This window comes from Myiozetetes cayanensis, unplaced genomic scaffold (assembly GCF_022539395.1).
Source record: "Myiozetetes cayanensis isolate MyiCay16 unplaced genomic scaffold, myiCay2020 scf12, whole genome shotgun sequence".
NCBI classification, from domain to species: domain Eukaryota; kingdom Metazoa; phylum Chordata; class Aves; order Passeriformes; family Tyrannidae; genus Myiozetetes; species Myiozetetes cayanensis.
The window spans coordinates 14,439,755-14,465,899 of record NW_026086826.1 but is presented as its reverse complement, the minus strand read 5'-3'; the positions used below and the strand labels follow the sequence as shown (position 1 = coordinate 14,465,899).

The following is a 26,145-nucleotide window of genomic DNA, read 5'->3' as shown; positions in this document are numbered from 1 at the left end:
AAACTATTAAATCTTTCTGGACATCTACTATTGTGTCAAATACTTTAGGTGACAACTGGTGTTCCTGCTGTCTTCACCTGGGTATTATTTTTGTTCTTCCAGGATGTTTTAACTCCCTGGAACATATTTGTAATAAGAGGGGGTTTGTGAGTTGAGTTTTTCCTTCTCCTATTTTACACTTGAGTTTTTAGAAGTTCTTATATTTCCCTAGTGGCAGAGCCTCTTACAGCCCATAAAAGAGAGGAGACAGTGGATTGTTACAGCTGGTCTTAATATGGTCTTTGTTTGAGGATGACCTATGGCCAAAATATGGCAAGAAAAAGGAACAGCTTTGTGGTTTTCTCATTATTTAGATGTGCCTTTATGTATTCTGTGTACATAGATGTAGTTAGGAGATGGTCATAATATCCAAGATGCTTTCCTGATACACTGGCAACTTTTCTTCCTGTACTTTTTTAGTTGGTTCCTAGCAGGACATGTGGTCCAAATGGTGCTAAGAGAAGGTTTCTTGCCCTAATCTTTCTCTTTTTTTCCAGTAAAAGCACATTTTTTATGAAAGTGTTCCTTAAGATGAGGATTTGACATGAAAAGGGATTGACCAGGCATCTGGTCTGTATCAGTATTGGCTGAGTTATGCAGGGATCAATAGTATGGAGGAGAAGCTGGTGAACATTTGTTGAGGCAAATTATGGAGATCTTAGACCAGGAGAAGAGACAGAACCAAGAGTGGAAGGAGGAGCTAGCGGGTTTTATACATTTGTGTAAACTGTAGTATAATTTTTTTCATATTAAAATATCAGCTTGAATTAGGTTCCCATCCTCCTTCCTTAAAAGAGTTTTCAGAGTACTCCTTTGTACTGTTTTGCTGTTGATAAATATTAGTTATAAAGGAAGTGTTACAGCAAGTCTTTGTTTGTTTGTTTCTAAGATTTCTGCTGTTTTGTTCATTGAATTTTCTATTTTTTTCATGTATATGAACTAATAAAATTCAAAGTCTTAGGCTTTTTAGAATGTCAGAATTCTAGTGACAGAGCAAAGTTAAATATAGAAGTGTACATTGTGTCAATACATTGCATTTCTTTTCTGCCATACAACTTTATTTTCTGCCATCCAACCTTCCTTTCATGCCTAATTCAAGTGCATTTCCCTACTTCCATGTTCACCAAATCATAACCACACGAAGAGGTTATTCACCACTTAGGAATGAAAGTCCATCTGTTAGTTATTATCTTTGCTGTACTGCAGCACTTCAGAATGAATGTTTGGGAGAGACTTTGAGTGCTGTACCCAGTCTTTGCCCTCTTCTAAGCAAATGCAAATACCTAAGAAATGCTACCCTCTTTGGTCTGGGGAAAAAAAAAATCCTTTGTTCTTCCCATAAGTTAGCATAAGTTTGATTGTGGATTTTTAGGACTAGGCTCAAAATAGATAGCATGATTTATTGTATCTGAGTTATGCCAAGTAAATACCTCGATGTTTCCACTCAGTTCTAGGAAGAAAAATCATCTTTGTTTAAAATATGTGCAAGGGGTTTAGCTGATCTCTTTCACAGGAAAATCATGAACGTCATTATACAAACATGCATTTTAGTAATATTTACAGTTGGTTAGATGGCTAAAACTTGTTTGTTCTCTTTTCAGTGTCTAGAAGACTAAACTAAAGAAATAACATGGTTGCAATTCATCTTTAATTCCAAATTGCAGATTTTTCTTTATTATTAAAAGCAAAGTTCCTGTAGATGACATTCAGGAAAACCTGATCAGCAGGGAATTTCCTGCTGTCTGAATTCAAGGAGACAAGTTACGCCACTGCAGTGATAGCCACGGGCTCCATTTGAGGGGAACTTGTTGTGATGCAGTGACCTAATGCGGCATTCCTGCCTGTGGGAGACAGATTATGGGACTAAATTGTTGAATTCCTGGAAGGTGGTGGAATAACTATAGATAGGGAAGCTAGCCTTTGCAGAAACTCATAGATGCTATCAGAACTGCAGAGCCACATTAATTTCAGACTTTTCTGAAAGGTGACAAAACTGTTCACAGAGCAAATGTAACAGTTTATATGGGAACTGATGTGGGATTGCTGAATCTTGCTAAATTTTCTCAATTATCACAATTTTTGTAGGCTTTTAAACTGCCTACTGGCAGGCAATTTCTATTTAATTTTTGTCCTTCAAAAAGAAGTTGTTATTATTATTTTGTTCCAGCTGAAATCAAAAGCTGTTGTCTGCTAAGATCATCTCTTTGTGGTCCTTATAAAGGGAGTAGTTTCTTATTAAGAAAAAATCCAGGCCTCTTTATTGCTTCACGACATGGGCATAAAGCCTTGCTTAGGGCAAGAAAGTAATAAGGAAAGTGTATTATTAGATAGTGGGTGTTGTTCAGGAAGGCTGAGGGAATGTATGGAAAGGAGGGAGAAAATATGTGGAAAGTAAGTACCAGAGAGGAAAGAAGATTGAGAGAGAAGGTGCAAAGAGAAGTCCCGCTGAATACAGGGATTGGGAAGCCATAGTGCAGGCAATTTGTATGAACTGGGCAGTGGGAGAAAAGAGAAAGCAGGGGAGGGTTTAAAAGAAAGACATGAAATTGGGTATTAAGGCCGTGGTTCTGTTGGCATGGTCTGTTAGTTTGGAGTCAAGGGCTTATCTCAAATCCATCCTGGCATGAAGGGCTGAAGGAGCTCCTGGAAAAACCTTACAGGGAAGTCTTCTTTTACCCATAGGTTTCTGTTGTTCACCCTCTGATGTATGGCTTTGTTCTAGTTCTGGGATAAAACAGGGTAGATTTTTATCATGACAAGGTTTTCAGAGATAACCTGAAAAATCAGTCTTGCTCAGGAGCTGTTCTTAATTGTGACTTTGGAATTGATGTGACAAATACTAGTTTTGTTTTGAGATCTCTTAAGCACAGTCCAGGAAGTGGCTGGCAGGTGGATTAGCAGAAAACCTCAACTTGCACTTGTGTATGAAGTAGGGAATGTGGTAGACTGAGGCCTTGGATAGCACAAACAGTAACAGCCAAGTTTAAATAAGAGAAGCTTTAAACTCCTTTGTTATATTCTTCCTGAAGTTGACAGCCCACACTATGCACTAAGAATTTAGATGTTTTCTCTGTCACTGTCAACCAATAAAATTTACTTTAAAAATAATAAAGATAAAGCTCTGACTCAGTGATCTAACACTTCAGTAATTTACTATCATAAAATAGTTTTAAGTACAAATGTTTTATCTTATGCCAAGCTGGACTCTAAAGATGTTTTGTCTAAAATATGAGATAATGGAAAGTGTATTGTGGCATGTGAATTACTTTAGCCTCTTGGTGGTAAATATTTGCTTAACCAGAAAAGAATGTGTTGAGGTCCTTGCCAAAGGAAAGGTATTGCTATACTTTGCATTTAGAGTACTGTAAATAAAGCAGTAAATATTTTTTTGTTCATGTATGTTGATACACAAGTTATGAATGCATTCATTCAATAAGAAATATACTGTTATCCCTTTTAAAGGGTTTCAGTAAGAAGAGTTCATAATTACTTTGGCTTGAGTGAAACATGAAACCAAATATTTTCATGATGATTTGAAGTGGAATATAAGAGAATTTTTGCTCAAACTACGTCTGCCTTAAATCCCAAGAACTCAAATCCTGTTTTATCCTCGGTATTCTTCTTGTGTGCTGACTCCTGATGTACTGCTCTTAATCACACATTACTGTAAATCATTAAGTATATGAATCCTTCACCATCCAGTGTTGGTTTTGGCAAAAGAAAATACAACTGCATAGTATTTTAATGATCAGAGGAGGTACAGCAGCCATGGGAAACTCCACATACTACCTGCAGTATATTTGGTTTTCAACTTCATTTTCCTTTAGCTGATACAATAGCTTAGTGGTAATTTAATAATGCTGATTACAGAAAGAATTGCATAACTCAGAATGCAGTATAATAATATAAAAAGCATCCTTTGGATGCTGCACTTATAGTGAAAGCAACAGGGTTTCACCTTCAGAGGCCTTTGAAATACCCTTCCTTTCCCTAAGGTCTCACTCCCAGTTTTCTAGTTAGAGAGTTGGGAGAGAATATTACAGTTTGAGAAAATGCTTGTGGAGAGGGTGCTCAGTTTATTTTCTGTTACTGTGATATCATTTGTTACGTCCCTGGTTTCACTCTCCGGGGCGAGGATGAGCCATTTTCCAGGAAGGGAGCGCGCATCCAAGTCGTGCGCCTCTTGTAGCACACACAAATGTGGGGATTTCTGCAGGGGGTTTGTAGCTGATGGTGCTGTAAGCAGAGATTTGCTTTGGCATTACAGGAATATTGCACCATCTTTTATGAGTTATTGCTGAAATATTCTTAAGTCAGAACAGGGGTATCTCTCCTACAAAAACAGAGCTCCACGTACTTCCAGTGTACCTGTGCTTTGGTAGTTGTTCAGATACTCTTTTTATTTCGTTCTCCCAGTGCTTCACTGGTACTTCATAAGCAAACATGATAAGTAAGGTACACTACTAACTATGTAAATTAAACCTGTAGTGTTAAAACCTGTAAGATATTGTTATTTTTAATTTAGAACCTGATTTTGATAAATGTATCAATTTTGATAACCATTTGTCCATATCTGATTTGCCAAATATATGTGTTATGACATAATAAATCATTTCATCCCTTAGAGAAATTTGACTTAGATTCTCCTCTTGTTCTTTATACTTATATCTTAGGAGGGTTTAAAAAAAACTATGCAGTTGGATAATAAGACTGGATGTGTAATTTGAATGATAAGGTAGTTCTTCTGGACACGGTATCACCTGAAAGTCATGTGAGATGCCAGAGAGCTTTTTGATTTTTTTCTTTTGCCAGAAAATATATGTTATTGTCTTGCTAGTATTAAAATCCAAAATAAACTTCCTGTTATTTTTAAGGTACAATGAACTGGATGCCAGTAGAAGCCTCTTAGACAATTTGAAAGGCAAAGTAATAATTGAGTATCCAACATTATTTGTGGTCTTGAAAACACTGAAGAATGACATGGTGGTTCTTGGCAAAGGTGAGCATATATATATTTGCTGTTATGCTATACTTAGATATTTTACTTACAAAAACAGTAATTAAGCATATATCTATTAATAATGTCAGGAATGGTCAGTATGTCTTGTATTTCACTCTGAATCTAAAAGATTGCTATAAAAAAGCTTTGAAGAGTGCTTTGTCTTAAAAATGCTGGCTGATGACCTACATCCATAAGCTGTGTTGTATCTGTTTTTCCTAACTTTTTCTACTTATGGGGTTTTTTTGGTTTGGTTTGGTTTGGTTTTTTATATTTTTAGCCTTCAAGGTAAAATAACTCTTTAGATTTGTGCTAATTTTTTTATGTAGCAAAGTTTGACAAGTCAGGCTGTCTGAGGAAGATGAGTTTTAAGTAAGCCTGCTAATTGTGCATCCTAGCATAGCTCCTAACTTTGGACTAATAATTCTGAATTGTGGGATATTAGTTCGGAATAATAATGGCCAAGGTTTTCGGGTAGGTTAAAAACACAGTGTTATCTTTTGAAATTTACTTGAGGGAAAACTTTCATCTTGGAGTTAACTTGAAAAAGATTCCAGGTCTAGCAGGAATTTGTATTTTAATTTTTAAGTTAATTTCCATTTTTCTCCCCAGTATAAAGGCTTCATATCCCAGCTTCTCTTTCTGCAGCTGCTGAAATAGGGAATCAGTTCTCTTGTCTCCTTGTACCCTACTTGGTCACCTTAGTTGTCAAATTCCGTACTTTCAGCGATGAGCCAGCCTGTAATTTTTACAGATTTTTGAGGAAAAGCTTTGAGATATGTTTGCAATTACTGTTTCCCTGTTGCAGCTCAATCATGGCTCTGTATCTGTATAGTTTGACTGAATAAATATGTGACTGAGAATATTGTACCAGTGATATTGAGCTTCCATGGATCTTGGCTGTTCTGGCTAGATTACACTAAGTGATCCACTGAGGGCAACCTGCTCTCAAAGATATGGCAGGTAAAAATTTATTGTGCACTGCAAGGGTTTCTGAGAGTGAGGCAGTGTGCCAGGGGATAAGGTAGGAGTGTTGTCTGCATAACTGGGTCTAGTGATACTCACCCTGGGAGTGCACATACAAACACTGGAGTAAATGAAATGAGGTATTTTTCATTTATCTGTTATTTCTTGATCTAGGTCCCTTGCTTTTCAGGAGTCAGCCCTACCCTTATGATTTTGAGGTCAGGAGGGAATTATAATTGATTGACTCATAAACTTAATCTAAATAGGGTTGTTGTCATTGTCTCCTGAGTTAATAGGGAGGTTGTCCTTCAAGTAAAGTGTTGATTGAACAACTATATTTTGAGGTCATGCTGCTGCAGCACCTACTGATGCTGTAAAAGGCAGAGAAGGGGAAGAGAGAGACAGTAATAGCTGGAGAAGCTCTGTCACAGGGCAGGGCAAGCATGTATCCTAAAGACAGTAAGCTTCCTCTGCTGCAGGGATCATTGGGTTAGCAGTCATCCCTGAAGCTGGTATTCTGGGAACACTGACAGCTATTTCAGGTTTTGAAAACTATTAGTTTTCTTTTGTTTTTCTTTTTGTTGTTTTAAATGTTTCTATATATTCCATTAAAAAGAATTGAATAGCTCCCTATTGAAGTATCTTGGGTATAACACAGTAAAAATTATGGCAAAAATATCGTGATTTTCACAACTTTTATCATAACTTATTTTTGTCATCTTCTCAGTTTGGATGACAAACAGCCTTGAGTTTGGTTCAGATCCTGTGTTCTTGGAATTTTATCTATTAAGAGTAGAAACCTGCAACATTAACTTCAGATTCTTTCTGAAAAACTGTTCAGAGCATAAATATAAAGGTAGGAGGGCTTTTTTGTTGCTATTATTCTGCCTGAAGACAAAATACCACTTTTGGTGAAGTGTGTCACAATCATTGTACTCTTCTGTGTGTCATCTTTACAGAATATAGGAGGACAAAAAACAGTTTTCAGTTTGCTTTAGCAGTTGCATTCACAGATAATTGCTAAGAGTGCAAATCTTTAATTCCTCTCTAGACTGTCCAGGGAGAAGTCTGTTGTAATCAGAGAGGTATTTTAGCCCCTTCCCATCTCCCAGGAAGTGACCTTTCTGCTACAGCATCCTCTGTGCTTCCTACAGTCCAGTTTCTTTGCCATGTATGGCTTTTTGTATCAGTTGCTTGCTGCTCCTAGGCCATCCATCCTGCTCTTGCTTATCCTGTTTCTACCAATACTGCCTTTGCTTTCTGCCTTACTTGTGCCCCTGGAGGGACACTTGTCTCGCCCAGAGCGCCTGTCCGGCTGACCTCCCTTTGCATTCCAGGCAAAACAGCTGCCACACTGATGAGTGGACGTCTGGCAGGGTGTCTGCTGCAGTTTGAGGGCTCAGCTACCATAACCCTTCTGATTCTGCTGGCAAAGGACCCAGGCTAGAACAAGGAACAAAGTCTTGTGGGAATCTTAACTGCTAAAATATTGTTTCTTTACTGAGCAATCTCAGATTTACCCCCATCCTCAGGAAGAACAGAGGCAAGTTTTTGTAGCCACAGCAGTAGGAACACACTGGGGAAAGATCACCATTCTCCCTGTGATTCAAGTAGTAACCCCCAAAGACTGGAGGAGAACTAGAGCTGGACACCTTCAAAGTGAAACTGTTACAATTTAATGAGCATAAAGGCTGTTTATCCTCTCCTTTTTTCAAAAATGGCTGATGTATTTGGCCGAAACTTTCAAGTAAATAAGGAAAATAAGGATTGAGGACAGAAACTGCCACTGAAAAACCCAGAGTTTAAATTTTTAATTATAAGTAAACTGCAGACAGTTTTATGGTGGGAAGGATTGGGCAATCTTAATTTATAGGCAATGCTATCAGCACCATACAAGTATGTTCTTTTTGATTGAAGACAATCTATAATTCTTGTTAAATAAAACTTATTGTAAGAGACAAAAATAAAGCTAAAATTTGTCTGTTGAGCTTTGTTGTGAGTCAGAAGATTGCCACATTCTTTTATGTGATGTTTTGATGCTTGACTTGCTTAATAGCAAAACCTACAGGTGCTCTGATTTCATCATACAAGGTCAGTCATGGCTGAAGATAGTAGGGGATTATAGAAGCTTTCATAGGACTTAGGGGGAAAAACAATCCTTACTTTGTGCATTACTCAGTACATATCTGGCATATAAATGTTAATTGATTATACACTAGATTTAATATAGACAAAATGTGACCTCTGATGTTTCTGGGTGAAATGCTTCTATTTTCTTGAACAAATTCCTTGGAAACTGTACAGGTGCACACTGTGTCCTGTGCCCTTTTGCCAGCTGTAGAACTTATCTTGACAAGACAATAACTATACTTCGTCAGCTTCCTTTTGGTAATGTTCTCATAATGAAGCATCTGACACCAAATGCTCAAAAAGGTCTTTAAATTCATAGTCAGATCAAATACTGAAAATAACAATGAGAGCAGAGTGTGAATCATGGGCCTGCTTTGCTGTAGTTTATTTTTGTGCTGCTTGAGTGTCAGCAAGCAGTGGCATTTGGTGACCTCACTACAAGGTAACCAGGGTCAGTGCTTGTTAAAGAAGGATCCATGGGGTGTGAGGCTGAAGACCAGTTTTGGAAATGAGTGCTTCACTGTATGATCTCAACAGAGCACGACAGCCGTGCCCTAAAGCACAAGTTGTTGTGCAGCTTGAACCTCATCAGCCTTAGCTCATAGATTCACATAGTTTATCACCATCTTTGGGATGCTGGAACATGTGGAAGAAGCACATAGGTACATCATTTTAATTTTCCATTTCCATTTAGAATTTCTCAGTAGTTCCCTATCTTAACTGAAATGCTAGTAAAAGTGTAAATGACTTATAATGCATTACAGTTGTGATATGTGTATGTAGCAACCCAGAAAACAACATTTAAAGCAAACCAAGAGAATGGCTTAGAATTGTCAGTGGATGAAGACTTTTTCGCTTTTCTACTTGATTGAAAGACCAAGATTTAAAAACTAAAATAAATTCTCAACATTAACTGCTTTCTCCTTCAACAGCAAGGTCTTACCCAGGGTTTTATCCCATGTTATGAGACTGATTATGTCTTATGAAATAGCTGTCCTCAAGAAAAGTGTGATATGAAAGGAAAAGAAAATAGGAAACTGCTTCTGTTTGATGAGCAAACAACATTGCTGAAACTAATTGCTTGTTTGGTTTTTATGTTCTATATCCTCAGATGGCAGTGAACCTGTAGAGAACTCAGACAGTGAAAGTTCATCTCTTTCATCTATGGAAGAAGGGGAAATTCGGGACAGTTCATGACGGTGTTTTGAGAGAAGAGGGTGGAATGAGCTTTTTGGGTTTTAAATTATTTAATTAGAGGATTTTTTAATACAACTGAATTCCTAGAGGTTTTGTTTAACTTTCTTCACTAAAGACAGCATTCCCAAAGTGCCTCTACCTATTTTTAGATTTAGTAATGCATATTTAGGGATGTAAATAAGGAGATGGGGAATTGCTGGTTCCAGAAAAAAAACTATATTCTTATTTAATTGCAGCCTTCAATTGCACCGTTGTTTTTCATTTTTCCCTAACAACCTCAGTGTCTAACTTCCAGGTTTAAATGTCTGACCACATATTTGTATTTTATGTGGATATTTGAGTCTTAATGCTTAACCTTACTGAAGAAAAATGAAATCTAATTCTAATGAAACTGATGTTTCATTAAATTAAATTTTAGGGTATTTCTGTATAACACTGAGCTGCTGACAATGGTCTTTTGTTACTTTTGACTTTAATTTTTTGTGGTGACATTTTAGGTGCTTGGTGCAATGCATTTTTTTTTCTTACTTGGTTGCATTCTTGTTTAATATGTTAATGGACAGGTCAGACTGTGTTTTCAGGTTGGCTTGTTGCTGTATGTTTAGTCTTCTACCCGGATCTTCTACATTAATGTGGGGTTTAAAATCAACAGAATTGGATGCATAGATTGGCACTAATGCAAATACACTTCACTTCTAAAGAATGTTTGTGTTAAGCATCTCATGTACCTGGTATACCTACTGAAGTTAGGTATTGTAAATACTTACTGGCATATCAACTCAATTTATCTACTTTAAAACAAAGAAATCGTAAAGAAAAAAGATTCCTGTACTTTATCATCTGCTGGCAATAGAAGTTTGTGGTTAACTTCTGGGAAGATTTCTAGGTCACAGACCACGTATCCCTATATCCAAGTCCCCCGTGCCTGTGGGGTCTGTTGCAAGCAGTGCAGGGCAGGTGAACCCCTGTCCCCGCTTGCACCAGGGCATTCTCATGACTCAGGATCAGTGTGTGAGTTCGTTTGCAAGGGTCAGGGTTTGTACAGTCTTCAGGACATGGTCCCTCTCTGAACAGCTCTGTGAGGTTGTTGCTGCCTTTGTTGTTACCCCAGTTTCTGTCTCCTGCTTGAGACTGGCACCTTTGTGACAAAAGTTGGTGTCCTGGGTGCATGTTCATTTGCCATGAAGATGGTATTTCAGTTGTAAGTGTTCTTCCTGCCAGTGCTGACATAGGAGGTAGAAATACAACAGGAAGCAGTGAAGGAACTTGTAGAGGTAACAGGAGGCTGTGGGAGCAATACAGGGGAGGGCTGAGGCTTCCAGGCTCTGCCTAGGCTTCAGGGCCCCAGGATCCTAGGTCCTCACTGGTCATGCTTCTGCATGGAGAGGATTTTTAGGATGTTCAAAGTTTTAGAAGTTCGGGGTTTTTCCCTTGAGAAGAAATAGTCCTTAAAAGATTGTTCACCATGACATCTCACTACTGAAGTTTGGACAGACTGTCAGACATTTGCAGTCACATACTACTTTCTCTCACAGTGGTGTCACGTGTCCTTTCCCTTGTGTGTTTTGCAAACCCTGGTAAAACAGGGAAGTTTTTCTTCTTGCCTGGCAGTAGCCACCTGTGCTCTGTTTTCCTTTTTACTCATTGTTGGTCCTCTGCCCACCTCTTGTTTCAATGTTTGTTTTTTTAACCCTTTATAAAGGACCGGGATTCCTGGTTATAGGTGCTGCTTTCATATTTTTTCAGTTGAGTGAAAGTGAATAAGCTTTTCCTAATCAGTGATTGCTGCACACTGACTTGGTAGCCACAAATTACTTTAAACCAGTCTTGAACTCATTCATAGTAATACCAGTAAAAGAGTAGAACAGCAAAACTGCCACAGTTCATTTGCCAGAAAATGTTTCATCTGGAGTAAAGGCATGGCATTTCTGTTGGATTCATAGCACAGTGAAAAGGAGAGTGCTGCAAATGTTAGTGTTGATCTGCATGTGTGCGTGATTAGTCTTTGGCTGAGGAACACAGATTTGTAATTTGCATTACTTTCCTGTGCTCTTGGGGGCTTTCATGAATTGTACGAAAGGGTTTGCCTGTGGGTTTTTTTCTTATATGAATCTAGTTTAATCTTTCTTGTGAGTCAAAACACAATGTAATTCATTTTTAAATGAAGATGCTGTTAAACCTATCCTTCAGATTTAAATCCTTCTCTACCTTAAAGAAGGCTTTAAACAATGATTAACGAGCATTCCTGTGGTGGTTACTAGAATTGAAATTTCCCAGACAAACTTAAGAATCATCTTTCAGAGTTCAATCAAATTGAGAGCCTTGGTAGCATTTGCCATTCGTTCCTAGGTTATTACTTACCTATTTTTACAGTTACACTAGTTTGAACAGTGATGAGTCATCAAATACAAACCCAGATGCAATTCAAATATTTTGTTCGGTTTTGCTAAGCTTTTTCAATTTTTCTTTATAAAAAGGAATCGAAATTATGGTCTCTGGCTAAAAAACACAGCAACAACACTCTTGTAGGAACTGCAAGAGTGGTTAATTCTTCATAATAATAATGTTACTGATTTAATCAAGGTTTATGCACCCTTTGTCTAGGCAGATATTTTTTAAGACTTTTCATAGTTTTTAATTTCTTTCTGAGTGACTTAGTGTGGAACAATCACCTTGTAATAAGCTGAAGAGAGAAAAGGCATCTTCTGTATTTTTAAATTTCTGGTCAAGCACTAGAAATTTAATGCATGGAGCCAAGGCTGCCTGGAACACTTCAGTTCTGTCCGTTTTGAAAACATACTATTGTAATCATACAAGGATCCCTACAGGACTCTGCCTTGATTCAGAACAGATCATGTCTGTGAATGAAAACTGTGTGATGTTGTTTTAATCTGCATCATTCAACACCAGCTTGCGTTGAGTGCTTCGTTTTATGCCTACTATGCTTACTCATTTATTTTCCTCTATAAACTACTTGTCACAGAAGGAACAAGCTATTTGTGTGTAGGTTTGTTACAGCATTTCTTTTAATGTTTATAGAGTTTTCAAGTTTCAAACCCTGAACTCAGCATGCTCGAGCTGAAGGACCATCAGCTTCCAAAGAGTAAAGGCTCTTGTCTTGAATGAACACACTACTTAAAAAAAATCAAAAGCTTAATGAAGTCATCCCTTTCACAAACCTTAAAGGACAAAAATAGAGCACAGCTAAGCACACAGCAAGAGCTGGGAGGTGGGACTGAGTCAGCCATAGGAGAGAACTTGGTTGTTTTCCTTTTTTGTATAACTTCCTGGGGTATGAGGCATAAGTTATTGAGTTGTCATAGATAAACAACGTTCTACCCCCTGTCAGTGTAACAGCAAAGTTTTGAACGAACACATCTGAATTCTAAGTTTTACTGCATTTATCTTGGCATTAGGAATTGTTGATCCATAGAGGAAAAGAGGGCCGTGCCACTGAATGTGTGGCTGGCACCAGTCCTTAGAGGCAGGCAGGACCAGCTTTTGTTACTCCAGTCAACAGCGCAGTTTTACTCTGCATTGGGGGTAGAACTGTTTACAGTGCAGAATATGCACTGTAGTCTAAAACAGTACATAGATTTCCAAGTTCATGGTGGTGCTGATAGCAAGTCCCAGCTATGTGTTGTATCATCAGTCCTTGCCCTCCAGATACAGCTGTTCTCTATTGACATCTGTAGGAGCTGAAAATGTATAATACTGTGCAATAGGAGGCTTTCCAAGGGTAAATATACAGCTGTGATGAAGTTCAGGCCCTATTTGGTCACAGACATTTCATTCTGCTTTCTTAAGTCCCACGCTCTTTTCCTGAAAACACTTATTCTTCCTCCCTCTGAAGGAAAAAATATCTTGAATTTGTGTTTATGTCGTTGCTATGACATTCAGTTAAACTGTATGCAGATGCAGGTTCTGTTAATAAGAGAAAAAAACTGTACTGTGTACTTCAGTGAACAAAGATCACCCTGTGTTTGTGTTAAAATGTTGCTATGGCAGTGCATATGGTTTTATTTGCTGGAAGTCTGTGGTGAAATGGAAAGAGGTCACATGTATGCAAGACAAGAAATGGTAGCAAAAACAAGTCAAAATAAATACTGAAACTGAAAGGGAAATTGCAGGTGACATGTAAAAGCAGGAAGAAGCAGGGACAGTTATTTTGCTGTCTGTCTGTTATTTGATAATAGAAATGTGTTCCCACTGTGCCCCAGCGGGTCTCAGTGACCCATGGTACAGTGACTTAGCTCTAATGATGCTTTTATTGTGAGAGCTTCTTTCCCTCAATGGCTCTGTGCATTGTAGCTTTTTTGTTGTTGCTTTGGAAGCAAAGTTCCCCTGGCTTATCCTGAATTCACCACTGCTAACTTTTCCTGAGAAAAGTATTTTGAGGCTATCTTAATATAGCAGGCTTTTTGGCAAGGAAAATCAAGATTGATGAGATATGGGAAGCCACTAGACCCTTGCCTACCTTTGGGGCAAGGAAAAGTCTTTGTGACTCGTGATAGAAACAGTGGATTTAATTTATGTTTTTTTAACTGGCACAGTAGTCCTTGTATTTATCTAATCCATTTGCATGAGGAGTCTTTTTGCATCAGCTGCATCAGTACAGCTGTTCGTGTGGTTGCATGACAAATGAGAATGAGTTCAAAATAATCTGCCAAAGAAGGAGGGATAAAAATGAGAAGGGAGAGAGGGAGTCTTTTTTTAGAGAATAAATGACCACACTGGGAGCTGGCTGGTTCCTGCATCATTCCAGCTGGTGGAAAAGCAAAAGTGGTTTTAAAATCACATTGCCACTTTCTTTCGATTGTCCTTGTTCTGCGTCAACAAGGAGTAAGAAACAACCATGAAAGCTGTTGTTGCCTTTCCACTCCTTGCTTCCAGGTACTCATCTGGAACTGTATTGTAGCTCCAGAATTTGTCTGTTTTGCCAAGAGTGCCAATAGGGAGTAGAACTGTGCTCAAGTGAGGTAAAAATTAGGTTGGTGGATGAGGTATATATTAATGAAAAAGAATGGAGAGATGGCTTTAAAAGCTTGCCAGGAAGTCCCCATCACTTCCACACAGCCAGGAGGGCATTTAGGCATTAATCTCAGGCACATGGTGTGATTTTTAGAGTGTCCTGCACAGGGCCAGGAGTTGGACTCAGTGATCCTGATGAGTCCCTTCCAACTCAGCATATTCTGTGATCTAAACTCTCAGTGATATCTCTTTGTTGACCTTTTTCCCAGCCTCTGTTTTCAGCTGTACTTGGGCTTTCATATTGGTTTCAGTGGGATTGTTCCACTACAGTGCGAGTATCTACTGTAGAGAAAAATATATTGTTTCAAGTTCTTGTTAATAAACTTGTTGGTTTTACAGCCATTATATCTTGATGTCTAATTTTGTCAGTTAATTAGCTAATGATAAATTAGTTTTGCCATTAATTAGTTAATTAACTAATTAGGATCTAACCTGGTTGGTTTGAGATTCTGAAGGAAATAAGTAGCTTCAGAGAAACTGGTGTCTTTGACTTGGCTGATATACTGGGCTTCTTTTGATCTGATTTCAGTGTTCTCAAAATGTTGCTGGGCTACACTGCTGAGGTGAAGTTTTTAACACACATGTCCCAGTTGGATTCCCATCAGGGCAAATCTGTGTACCCTAGCTTTGAATTTTTTCTGTCTAGTAAATGAAAACCTACAAAATACTTTGTAATCTTTTCCTCCTGGGCGATTGCTACATTCCATCCTGTGATTGCACTCCAATATAGATGAAGTTGCTTATGTGACTGGTGCCTTGGCGTCTTTCAGGATCTTCTCCATTATAAATGGTGTACACAGAAGTCATAGCTGTAGTTTATATGGAGGAAAAATCCTAGCATAGGGGATGCCATCGATTCAATTTCTTAGTGTTTCATCTTTACATGATAATAGAAAGAAGCTTATTGTGTCATTTTGTTGGTTGGAGCCTTTTTTTACAGGATTTATATTTTCTAGACACCAAGTCTCACTGCAGTTCAATGCAGTTCAGTTGTTCATAAGTTGAAATGCATTTAGTAGGTATCTTCAAAGCCAGTTGTATGTTATTGCGTTCACTGTGACACCTCTGTGTTTCTGTGTGCTGTTTTATTCGTGGCTATGTAATATGGAGAAAAAAAAAACTGTGAAGATGAAAACAGGAACATGCCTACGTGAAAAAAACTGGTTTGAGGCAGAGCAGCTGGTAGAGCTCAGAGCCCTGTGTGGAAATAGTTCAGTCGATTAAGCAAGTGAACTAAACTGTGCACATGGATTTCTACAGGATCAGCTCAGAAGGGCAAACATCTGGCAAGAGCAGGCCTCTGGTGTGACACATTTAATTGCTTCTGTGTAGGTGCGTAGGTTTGACTTCCAACCCTGAATGACTGCCCACTGCAAACTGTTTTGTTTCAGTCCTCAAGACCTGTGAGGGATTCATGCACTTTTGGTGGACTGTAAATCCTCCCGCAGCAATCCCACTGATCCACAGTGTCTCTGCCTGTTCCTGCATAGCCCACTGGCTGCCCACCTGTAGCAGGGACATATGCCTGTTCCCAGCCGGCGTCCCCTGGAGGGTCAGGCAGCCCAGTGGGGCTGCTCTGCCGTGGGCTCTGTGGTAGTTGATGTGTGGAGTACAGAGATTCTCACGGCTCAGCAAGGGTTCAGTAGTAGCTCAGTTGTCCCACTGTCAGTACGATTTCAGCTCTTCCTCCACCTGCTGCTGCTTCAGGAGAGGGAGCTGGCAACATCTCATGAGAGAGGATTTAATGTAATCATGAAAGTCTTATGTCTGCATATTCCAGCTTTTGTTTTGTTTCTCGTCTTGGAGCACTTAAGGAAGCTGAAACTTTGTCTTCACTGGGTTACCTTCATTAGTAGGGAAGATTTTATGTGTAACCCTGATGTTATAGCAGTTACCACCGTCAAACCCTTGTAAGTGCATGGAATACAAGGCTAAACATTCCTTCGATCCTAAACCTGTAGTGTGACAATCGCTCCTTGTGGCGGCAGCACCTGATTCGGCCGAGTGCCCCGTGCCCGGCGCGGCGCTGACAGTCCCGGCGGCTGCGAAAGGAGCAGCCAAAGGACCGGGAGCAGACAGAAGGGAGAGGGGGGAATGGCTGGAGCTGGGCTGCTGCGGAGTAGACAGTGCTGCTCTCCCTCCTGGCATGTGCGGGCTCTGCCCGGCTCCAGGATGCTCCACACGGTGCTGATGGTTTTACTTTCAGGGTTTGAATAGCTGGATGGTCTGGCACTGAAATTCACTGCAAATGTACTGCTCCTTGTCCTGTACATTATTTATTATGTTCCTAACTTCTCATCTTCTAGTATTCCTCTTGAAGAAAGATGTTGATAATTTAGTTTTTGACAGGAAATAGGATTATAGTTGTGCTCATTACCTTACCTGTAAGCCCTGCTGCTGCACTTAATGGTATCTGAGCTTTTATCCTTTATATTTCTACACCTGCTATTTAGGGGTTCTTTTCTGCTAGAACAACAGAGGATATAAAGATTTCAAAGCAAGTGCAAAGACACAAAAAATGACACTGTGTCATTTTTTGTCATCTAATTGTGAAATGCAAAAAAGAAGAGACGACTGTATGGGTGGTGATGAATTAGTGTGACAGCCCAGCTTTGGAAGACTTGCAGTTCTTTTTAGTGAGATTAATTTCCTCTCTTTATATCACAGTAATTTCACTTAGTATATTTAACTTACGTTTATGTGATTTGCTCCTGCAGCCCTTATTCTCCCAGCAGTGTATTTTTATAGTGAGCATATTACAGAACCACCCCTCTACGTGGGGAAACATGGAAAAACCAAAGTGCAGGTTGTAAAACCCAGGTCCTGGCTAGAGCCACACTTGAGGCAGGAATTGAAAGGGCTGCTTTTGTTTGTATATGGTGTGTGTGTTACCGGCACATGGTCTACGTGTACAGTGTACTTACACGCAAACGTGATTTTTGGGGGAACTGTTACTTACGTTGGTGTGAAGATGGATGTCATTGGAGTGTAAGTGACAGTGGGGATGGCGAGGAATGCGCCTGCAGCTGCTGAGTGTCTGGGAGCAGTGTATTCCTCTTCGTCTGTCCATGCAATAATCCACTGTGTAAACCTGATGGTTTGTCAGTGAGCAGCCGATATAGTGAAGTGTTCATTGCTAGATCTAAGTAGAAGCCAAACAGAAGTGCTTCCATGCATTTTACACTTTTACTGTCAACAAACACTGTACAGACAAGTTTAGGTACAGCTGAGACTGTTGGCCAGGTGGTGAATTCCAAAACAGCTCAAGTTTTGAATGCCTTCCGGGAGAAAACTTGACTGAGCAAAAGAGGGAGAGCTGTAATTTCTCAGGCAAAGCATTAGCTGCCAGAGATGAGCTTCTGAGATATTTGGCTATTTATTCAATTGAGATATTTGTCTAATTAATAAAAAGTTGACCCTTAACCAATTCTGCTTTTAACTAATGACACTGGATGACACCCCTTCACAATTCTAAAACCTCAAAATCAGTCTCTGTATTTTATGAACGGTATCTTTCTCACTAAAGACTGGGAGTATATTTTGCCAGAGAAATACCCACACAAAGAGAAAAAAAAAAATCCTGTTGCAGGTTTCCTTTCACTCTTATCTGTGGCACAGCTTTAGGCTAACTAGAAGAGTACAAATGTTTGCTGCTTTCTGAGATCCTGCTCTAGTCTGATTTTTTAAATGTCATTTTCTTGCCATGTGCCAGTAAGCTCTCTTACAACTCCCTCGGTTAGCCAAATGTCATCTGTGTCCCGCAGAGTAAAGTGTAATGGTGTATTTAAAAAGTGGGAAGGAGAAGTGAGGAAAAGAGTGGCTGCTTTGCCTTTCAGTCTATTGGACAAGTACTCGAAATTCCGCACATTCTTCTCCTGTTAACAGTATGTTTACTTTTCATCACTGGGTTATTAGGATTAACAAAAGTCATTGCTTCAAGCTCATTTAATTTGAATTTAGTGAAAGCACACTACCTCCTGCAGACTGTAGGAAGCATTCTTCTGCTGCAGTAATGTATTAATTTGCAAAAAGCAGCCACCAAAAAGCGGAGACTTGACAACCACTTCCACCCCTATGTTCAACATCACTGTGCATGCACTGCATTCTAATGAAGTACCTTATGTTGCAAATTCCAGGACAGTTTGAATAATCTGACAGTCTAATTAACATTTCAGTCTATCAAAGATTTGCTTTCAATGCCAAGAAGCTCTTTCTGTACGTACTTTCTAGAGTGTAGGGTGGCAGACTGTGGACACCACTTCAAAACATCATTTAACCAAAGAATTAGACTCTGCTTTCTAGTCCATTGCTGCATCTGCAGTAGAGCTTGTTTTAACTTTCAAAGTACCTAAGAAACCTCTTGCGTTTGTTGTATGTTAAGCCTGTTGCCTATTAGAATGCTCTACTAAGAGTAGTTAGGTAAATATTTCTTTATTAAATGATTAATTCCATAAATAAATTCTTTTAATTCATTGAATATAAAATTAAAATCATTTACAACTTATTCCAGTATTACAGGGGCTGGAAGGGGTAAAAAAACTCAAAGAAAAAAAATAAAAACAAAAACAAAAGCTACAGGTTGATAAATAAAATACTCAGCTTTAAAACAACTGATTTCTGTTTGCCATTAAAACTACAGTTGGTACATAATAGCTGCCACTGTGAACACCCCAGAAGTGCCCACCTCAGGAAGGAATGTAACTTCCAACTTGGTTGGGAAAGGGTGGGAGAAGATTGGAGGGATGGGGAGAAGCATAGTGTTAAATTGAACAGAATAGTAAAGTTTTCATAACCAGAACAAAACATTTATCTGATCACTTACAAACAGAAAACAGTATATAATTAGATAAGGTGCTCCAAAAAGAAGCAGTAAAGTTGCTCCAGTACTATGAAGCTTTAAGTATGCTTAAATCTCTGTTGCATTAGTGTCCAGTTGCACAGTGCACTCCTGTAACATCTCAATGTTGCCCTCAAATGGGCAAGGCACCATTTCCATCAGAGGTCCTTTCTCCATGGCTGGTTACTTCAAAATTCTGTTTTGCATCCCACCCCCAACACAACTTAGTCCCTAAATTTATGGATGTCATTGACTAGTCTGTAGAAGGGATAAGCTTCATTTGCATGAGGACAGTTGTAGTTGCATCGGCAAGACTGGATCATCATGACACTCTTGGTGAAGGTTTCCCCATCATCGCAGCGGAACCTGACCTTGACAGTCCTGGTCTGCTGGGGCGTGCAGCACCTGCCATCCACACAGGAGCCACAGTACTTGGGGCGGTACTTCTTCACACTGGAGCATCCGGCGTAAGTAAACTTCACTGGGGATGGGGACTTCCTAGTCTTGGTACATTTTTTTCCCTTCTGTAAAGTAAAGGCAGTAACATTATTAGCAGGAGATTCTTCTCCAGCCTTTACCCCCTACCCAGAGCAGCTTAGAAAGAAAAGGAACACCAGAAGAGTCTGTATTTACCTTTAGGGAGGCATAGCTAGGCTGGCCACATGGCCTCACTTCGCATATCCTGGTCTCTTTGATGAGCTTGCAGTCAGCATTGTCATTGGTCACCCTTGTGGAGATGCCAGTTCCACATGTCTTTGAGCACTGGGACCAAGAAGTTGTTTGCACAATGCATTTGGGATTCTCAAAAGCTCGGCTTTGTGGCTCGGATCCAAAAACTGGAAAAGAAAAGGAGGGCTTAGCCTAAATATATTCTCTCACTGTGTTTCTTTCCCATTGGGGTCTAAGGAGTCATATAGCCACTCTCTGGCCGCCTCCCCTTAATGTCATGCAGATAAACCCACACTCACCAGGTAGCATTTTCAGGCCTCCCTTCACAATGGCAATCAGCTCGTTGTTCCTGGTTAGTTCGCCTTCAGAATCATCCGGACCAAACTCTTTGCTGAAGAAGCCTTCCAGCTCCTCTAGCGCATCCTTGCTTTCATCACAGACCCACTCCTCGCAGCACTGCCCGGGCACTTTGACCAGCCTGGGGCTAGGGCAGCCCAGGTTGGGAAGAGAGAGCTCCTGCGGGCAGAGCGGGATGCAGCCCACAGCTCCATCTATGCACGTACACTGGTGTTTACAGTTCGGCTGGAAGCTCTCCCCATTCTGGTAGATTTTGGAGTTATATTCACACGGTCTTCCCTCGGACTGTGCTGCAGAGATCAACAGAGAGGGAAAGAAGATAGTCAGCGGCGGGAATCGCTGGTTTAAGCGCAGGTATTTGCTGGTCTGTTAAACTCAGTGCACGGCGGAGCTCCCTACAACCCCCCGGGGACGCGGGGCCAGAACAATAACTTAGTCAGGAATCACTTTTCCTTATGTGCGTTTAGCGGAGCCCAGACATACTGAATCGCATTCCAGACTGCTGAAGTCATGTGCCTTTCTGCCAAGCTACCGACAACAAAGCATAACCATACATGGGCTCGAAATTACCGAACCCCAGCAGTGGGGGACGCGGGGTCGGTTCCCCGGGGGAGCGGGGTCGCCGCTTACCTCTGCAGATGCCCTTCAGGGCGGCGGGACTGGCCCCGAAGTTGCACTCCAGCCCCTTGGTGTGGTCGCAGGGCTGCGATCGGCTGCAGTCCTCGTTCAGCTGCTTGGCGCAGACCTTGCAGCAGCCGCAGCCGTCCGGCACCAGCCCCACGCCGGGGGCGCACTGCGGCGCGGCCGCCGGGCACTGGCACACGGCGGGGCAGGGCGAGCCCAGAGCCTGCGGAGCGGAGCGGAGCGCACGGTGAGCGCCGGCAGCGCAGCAGAGACACCCGACCCGCCTCCCCCTCGGCGGCCGCGGGCAGAGCCGCGATACTTACCAGGCGGGCCAGGCAGAGGAGAGCGGCCGCCAGAGCGGGGCGGGTGCCCGCGGAGCCCATGTCCAGCGCCGGTGCAGCGGAGCCCGTGTGAGCGCGGAGCGGGAGCGCGGCCGGCGCGGTCTGAGGCGGCTCCGGGCGCCGCCGCCTTATATGGGGCGCGGGGCCGCCGCGTGCGCCGCGGCGCTGACGTCGCGCGTTCCGGGCCGCGGCCGCGTCCAGCGCTCGCGGCATCCCAGGAATGCGGCTGGCGCGCGCCGCGGCCGCCCCGCCCCGCCCCGGCTCCGGCCCCGCGGCCAAGGCGGCGGCGCTGCCGCGGGGGGTCCCCGGCCGGGCCCGGCCGCCACGGAGCGCGGAGCGTCCCCGCAACGCGAGCGCGGTACAGGGAGACGCCGTTCGCGCTCGGGGCTGAGCCGGCGGCGCCCCGCGCCCGGACACCTGCGGGACAGCAGAGCTGCCCTGCCCGCGCCGGGCGCCCGCGGCGCTGCCCCGCCAGCTCACCCTGCCCGCGGGGTCACCGGGGCTCGGGCCCTGCCGCTGCTGCCGTGCGAGGGACAGCCACAACCCCGCCCGGTGCGGCAGAGCCCGGGAGCCTGGCGGTGCCCAATGGCACCGAGGGCCCGGTTTCCAGGCAGGGAACGGGATGGCCACGCGGCGAACATCCTCCCTCCCTGTCAACCTGCGTTATCTCCGGGCTCACTGTCCCTCACCCAAGTTGGGCGCCCTTGAATAGTATTGCCTCGTTGAAGTTTAATATTTGGGGATGGGGAGGGGAGATTTAGCTTCTGTTGTGGTGTCTTTTCTTTTCCTGGCTGTAAGTATTTCCAGATGGGATTTAGACCCCAGACGTAACAATATTTCCATATTTGGTATAGCAGTAGCCCGCATTTTTCACATTTTTCTGCTCTGTTATCCAACCACAAAGCATTCTTGACAGCTTCAGATGTTGTTAAATATAGCCTTAACTTCTGTTCCCAGGGCAGGAAATTCTTTGGAATTCCTGTTTTTCACGCAATCTGTCTATCATGATTTAGGAGAACTGCGCTGGAGGAGCCAACTGGCGTTCTGCTGCAGTTCACTCCTTTATTGAAATAGCCCAGCATTTGGGTCTGCTGCCCAAAGGCGTTACAATGAGTCCCCATTCCAGGGATTTTTCTTTGCAAATGAGATTATTGTTCCCAACACAAGTTTGGGGTTTTTCTTGTCGCCTTCTAGGCTGGAAGGTGGAGAAGCGGATTCAAAGGAGAGGCGAAAACTTGCAAAAACCCCTCCAAAGCCCATGAAAAGTGGAGGAGTGGGGGGTGAGGGGAACAGTGGGGATGGGAGGGATGCGGAGAAGGGGGGATGTGATTAACCTGGCTGCGGCGTTCCCATACAGCGGGTGTGCTTGCGTGCCGCCCGCCCGGGACAGGCAGCCGGGGAGGCGAGGCAGCCGCAGCCCCGCCACTCGGAGGAGCCGAGCCCGGACGTCTCGTCGCCTGCCCGGTGGCCGAAAGGGTGACAGAAAGGACCGTTTCGTGGGGACGGTGCGTAGGGCTCCGGTAAGTGCCACTCCCGGGGCCGCGGGCCCGTGTGCTGTTCCCTGTGTGTTCCCACACCAGCGGGAATGATGAGGCACCTTGTCGGGCCCTGCCGGGGCCGCATAAAGGAGGGTCCTTGTTGTTTGTCCGTGCCGGGAGCCCTGCGGTGCCTCCGCGGGCACCGGGAGGTCTCGCCTCTCCATCGCGCACCTGTCGCTGGCGGCCCCAGCCCCGGAGGGAGCGGCCCGGGGGGGACAGCCCGGCTGGGATTCCCAAACCCGCAGGCACCGCCGAGCTCCGTGGGCAGCACGTGGTCCTGGGGCCGGACGGGACTGGATGCGATGGGACGGGATGGGGTGGGCGCTGCAGGGTGGGGCAGCCTGTCCCCGCAGGGGGGTGCCGTGACCCCGGCGATGGGGCGGTGCGAGGGGTGTCCCCGCCGCATGGGACAGCGATGCCGCTGCCAGCCGGGCTGCGGAGCCCGGCCCCGAACTCCTTCTCAGGGATGTCCTGCACTGCCTGTGAAGGGCTCGTGTCCTCAGCACTGCTGTCGCTCCTCCCGGCAGTGGCCAAGCCCCTGCCCAGGCCAGTCTTGATAGAGGGTCCTCACTGTAGAGTTTTCCCTGCCTCCCCAATTTATTCTCTTCATGATTTTCTTTTCATTCAAGTAAATTGGTTTGACGTTTTACTTTGTGGTGTTTTAGGGTGTGGGGAAAGGCGATGGGATGGAAGCTCTGGGCACTCTTTGCCCAGAACATGTACTTCAGAAGGCAGCAGAAAGGACAATTGCTGAAAGGGAAAACCAGTCTTTAGTTACATATGGTAACATCTCTCTCTGGAGACTGCCAATGTGTACCATGTAATATCATTTCTGATGACAGGAATTGTTTAATGTGTCCAGTAAGAACTGGAGAGAGACCACCAGCAAGCTTTGATGGCTGCCAGTAATGGCAGTAACAACTTTCCATCTCCACGTATTTAGCTGAGCCCCAGCTGGTGATGAGGAGTAGGACAATCCCATTTCCAGACTCCAAGCTATCCACTCCATTGGTCTTCCCTTGGTTTCATACATGTATGGGTTTTCCTGTGGTACTTTAGATTTAAAACTCTAAAGTGGTTTTTAGATGAAGAATCTGATTGGTGCTTTTTCCCTGGATGACTCTTTACACAGCAGCATTATGATCAGGAGCAACAAATCTGTGATTCAACACACCTTGATTAATGAAAAAACACCTTGATTAATTTCAAAAATTTTGAAAAATAAGCTAAGACATCATTGCATGGTTAAATTGGCCAGTTTTGCTTTTCAGGGATTTATGCAAACACTTGTTTATTTAATTACATCTAATTTAAGGACACGCACTGAGCGCTTTGCTTTGATCTATGACTTTCACAACATTCAGCAAATGCCACAGGAAAAGTCAATGAATAGCGCCTTTTCTCACTTGGTTTCATGTCTTACCACACATTCACACAACTTTGATGGGAAACTGTAACTGAACCTACATTTGCTCAAGAAAAGGTCACTTTGAAAGCTTTGAAGCACCTTTTAACAAACCTGTCCTGAATTTCAAGTAGTTGTCAACACTTGAGATGGGTTGAGTTTCTTTGGAGTTCAGGTTAGACTGTGACCCTTTCCCTACACAGGTTTCCCTGTCACAAACCATGACCCAGTGTTTACCCTCCAAGCTGTGGAGGGTAAATAGCATGGGGTACATGTATGCCTACTTCTCCTGAATGTACATCAGGAAACAGGACAGTTTGGAATATCTTCCTTTTTTAGATTTTGTTCGGTGCAATGTACTGTTCCAGACCTTTGTTGTCCTAAGTGAACTGGGAAATATTCCCTGCTTCATGTCACAGAGAGTTTTACTGGCTTCTCAATTTGTGCTATAGGCAGTTGCTGGGGGCTCAGCTAATGCAAAGCAGGAATTTGAAACTGTTGGCTTACATAGCAGGTATTACAGATTTACTGAGTATATCCTGTCATTTTCACAGGCCTCTGTCTCTCCAGGGAAAGGACTTTCCAGAGAAATAAGTCAAGAAAAAATAACTGGCTTAATTTCCCTCCACCCAGCATCGTTTTTTCCCGGCTGTGCATAGGAACCTTGGAGCAGCATGAAGGGCTGTGTGGGACAGAGGCTTCTCCGGGTGCTGGTGCTCCCGCTGACAGTAAGTATCCAGCACCAAACTGGAGAACATCAGAGGTTTACAACCCTGTGGATTCTGGAGAAAGGTCTTACTAAATCCAGTGTCCAGCCCTTTTCTGTACTGTGTTTTATTTCCTCTTTCTCAGTCTCTTTTTCCTTTGCCCATCCATTGCTGTGTGCTTCTTCCATCTCTCCTACTCTTTCTTCTCTTTTTCCCTGTTCCAGTCTTTTCCCTGTGTCCTCCCTCTTCTAGTGGGTCCTGGTTTTGGCTGCCATAAAGTTCATTTTCTTTGTAGTAGCTGGTGCAGTGCTGTGTTTTGGATTTAGAATAATGCTGCCAGCACACTGATGTTTTAGTTGTTGCTGAGCAGTGCTTATAGTAAGTTGAGGACTTTTCAGCTCCCCACACCACCCCACCAATGAGTAGGCTGGGGAGTACAAGAAGCTAGGAGAAGACACAGATGGAACAACTGGCCAAAGGGATATTCCATATAATATGACAGTATATAAACTAGGGGGAAGCTGGCCAGGGGCCAGCTCTCCAGAACTGTCTGGACATTGGTCAGTTGGTGGTGGGAAATTGCATTGGGCATCACTTGTTTTGTATGTTCTAATTCTTTTATCATTTATTATTATTACAATTGTTATTATTATAGTTGTTATGATTATTGTTGTTATTATTGTTGTTGTTGTTGTTATTATTCCTCCTTCTTTTTCTGTTGTATTAAACTGCCTTTATCTAAACCCATGAATTTTACTTTTTTTCCCCAGTTCTCTCCCCCATCCCGTTGCAGGGGGAGGGAAGGGGCAGTCAGTGAGTGGCTCTGTGGTGTTTAGCTGCCTGCCTGCTGGTTAAACCACGACAGTGTTTACCTACCTTGGGCTGGGCCTCTCCTGCAGTCCCTGCCAGGCCGCTGGTTCCTGCTGCACTAAATCAGTCCTCCCAGAGTCAATGGCTCCTCTCAGTCACTCACAGGAGGTGCAAATCCAGTGGGACAAATTAAGCATAGCAACGCACAGGCAGATCAGCCAAGTAGCCAGCAGGCTTCAGCAGCTAAAATTCAAGTGGGTTCAGAAGTTTTTCCTTACTTTGATTTGCTCAGAGTTTATGCTGAATTCTTTTGAGTATGGCATTTCCTATTTGTTTTCTTCCTCTTCCCTGCTGCCTTCCCTTCAGCTATGCTCATGCCAGTCAGTTTTTGTACAGTCTGTGCCTTGCCTGTGGTTTCTAATATTTGGGGGGTTTTGCTTGGCAGTATTTGTGCACTGAGAGGCACTGTGCTTTGTAGGTGTGCTGCATTTTCCT

The 26,145-nt window shown here is 42.8% G+C and overlaps 2 protein-coding genes and 1 long non-coding RNA gene across 3 annotated transcripts in view; 2 read left to right on the top strand and 1 right to left on the bottom strand.

The window, feature by feature from the left end:
- Positions 1-14,707, top strand: part of ZNHIT6 (zinc finger HIT-type containing 6) — a 38,037-nt gene extending 23,330 nt beyond the window's left edge. Inside the window, exons 10-12 of the mRNA XM_050307084.1 lie at positions 4,914-5,038; positions 6,732-6,860; positions 9,246-14,707. Coding sequence (XP_050163041.1) covers positions 4,914-5,038; positions 6,732-6,860; positions 9,246-9,331 — 340 coding nt within the window. The 3' untranslated portion in view covers positions 9,332-14,707. The remainder of the gene's footprint in view (positions 1-4,913; positions 5,039-6,731; positions 6,861-9,245) is intronic.
- A 4,070-nt stretch (positions 14,708-18,777) lies between these two features.
- On the bottom strand, positions 18,778-21,288 carry CCN1 (cellular communication network factor 1). The gene is made up of 5 exons (XM_050306798.1): positions 21,173-21,288; positions 20,856-21,072; positions 20,168-20,515; positions 19,833-20,035; positions 18,778-19,723 (listed from the first exon to the last, which is right to left on the bottom strand). Exons 1-5 carry the CDS (start codon positions 21,230-21,232, stop codon positions 19,424-19,426), a joined length of 1,128 nt encoding a protein of 375 aa, XP_050162755.1. The 5' UTR covers positions 21,233-21,288; the 3' UTR covers positions 18,778-19,423.
- Positions 21,289-22,564: 1,276 nt separating this feature from the next.
- LOC126635800 (uncharacterized) lies at positions 22,565-25,583 on the top strand. The gene is made up of 2 exons (XR_007627805.1): positions 22,565-22,710; positions 24,688-25,583. It is a non-coding gene; the product is annotated as an uncharacterized LOC126635800 (long non-coding RNA).
- Positions 25,584-26,145: the final 562 nt, after the last annotated feature.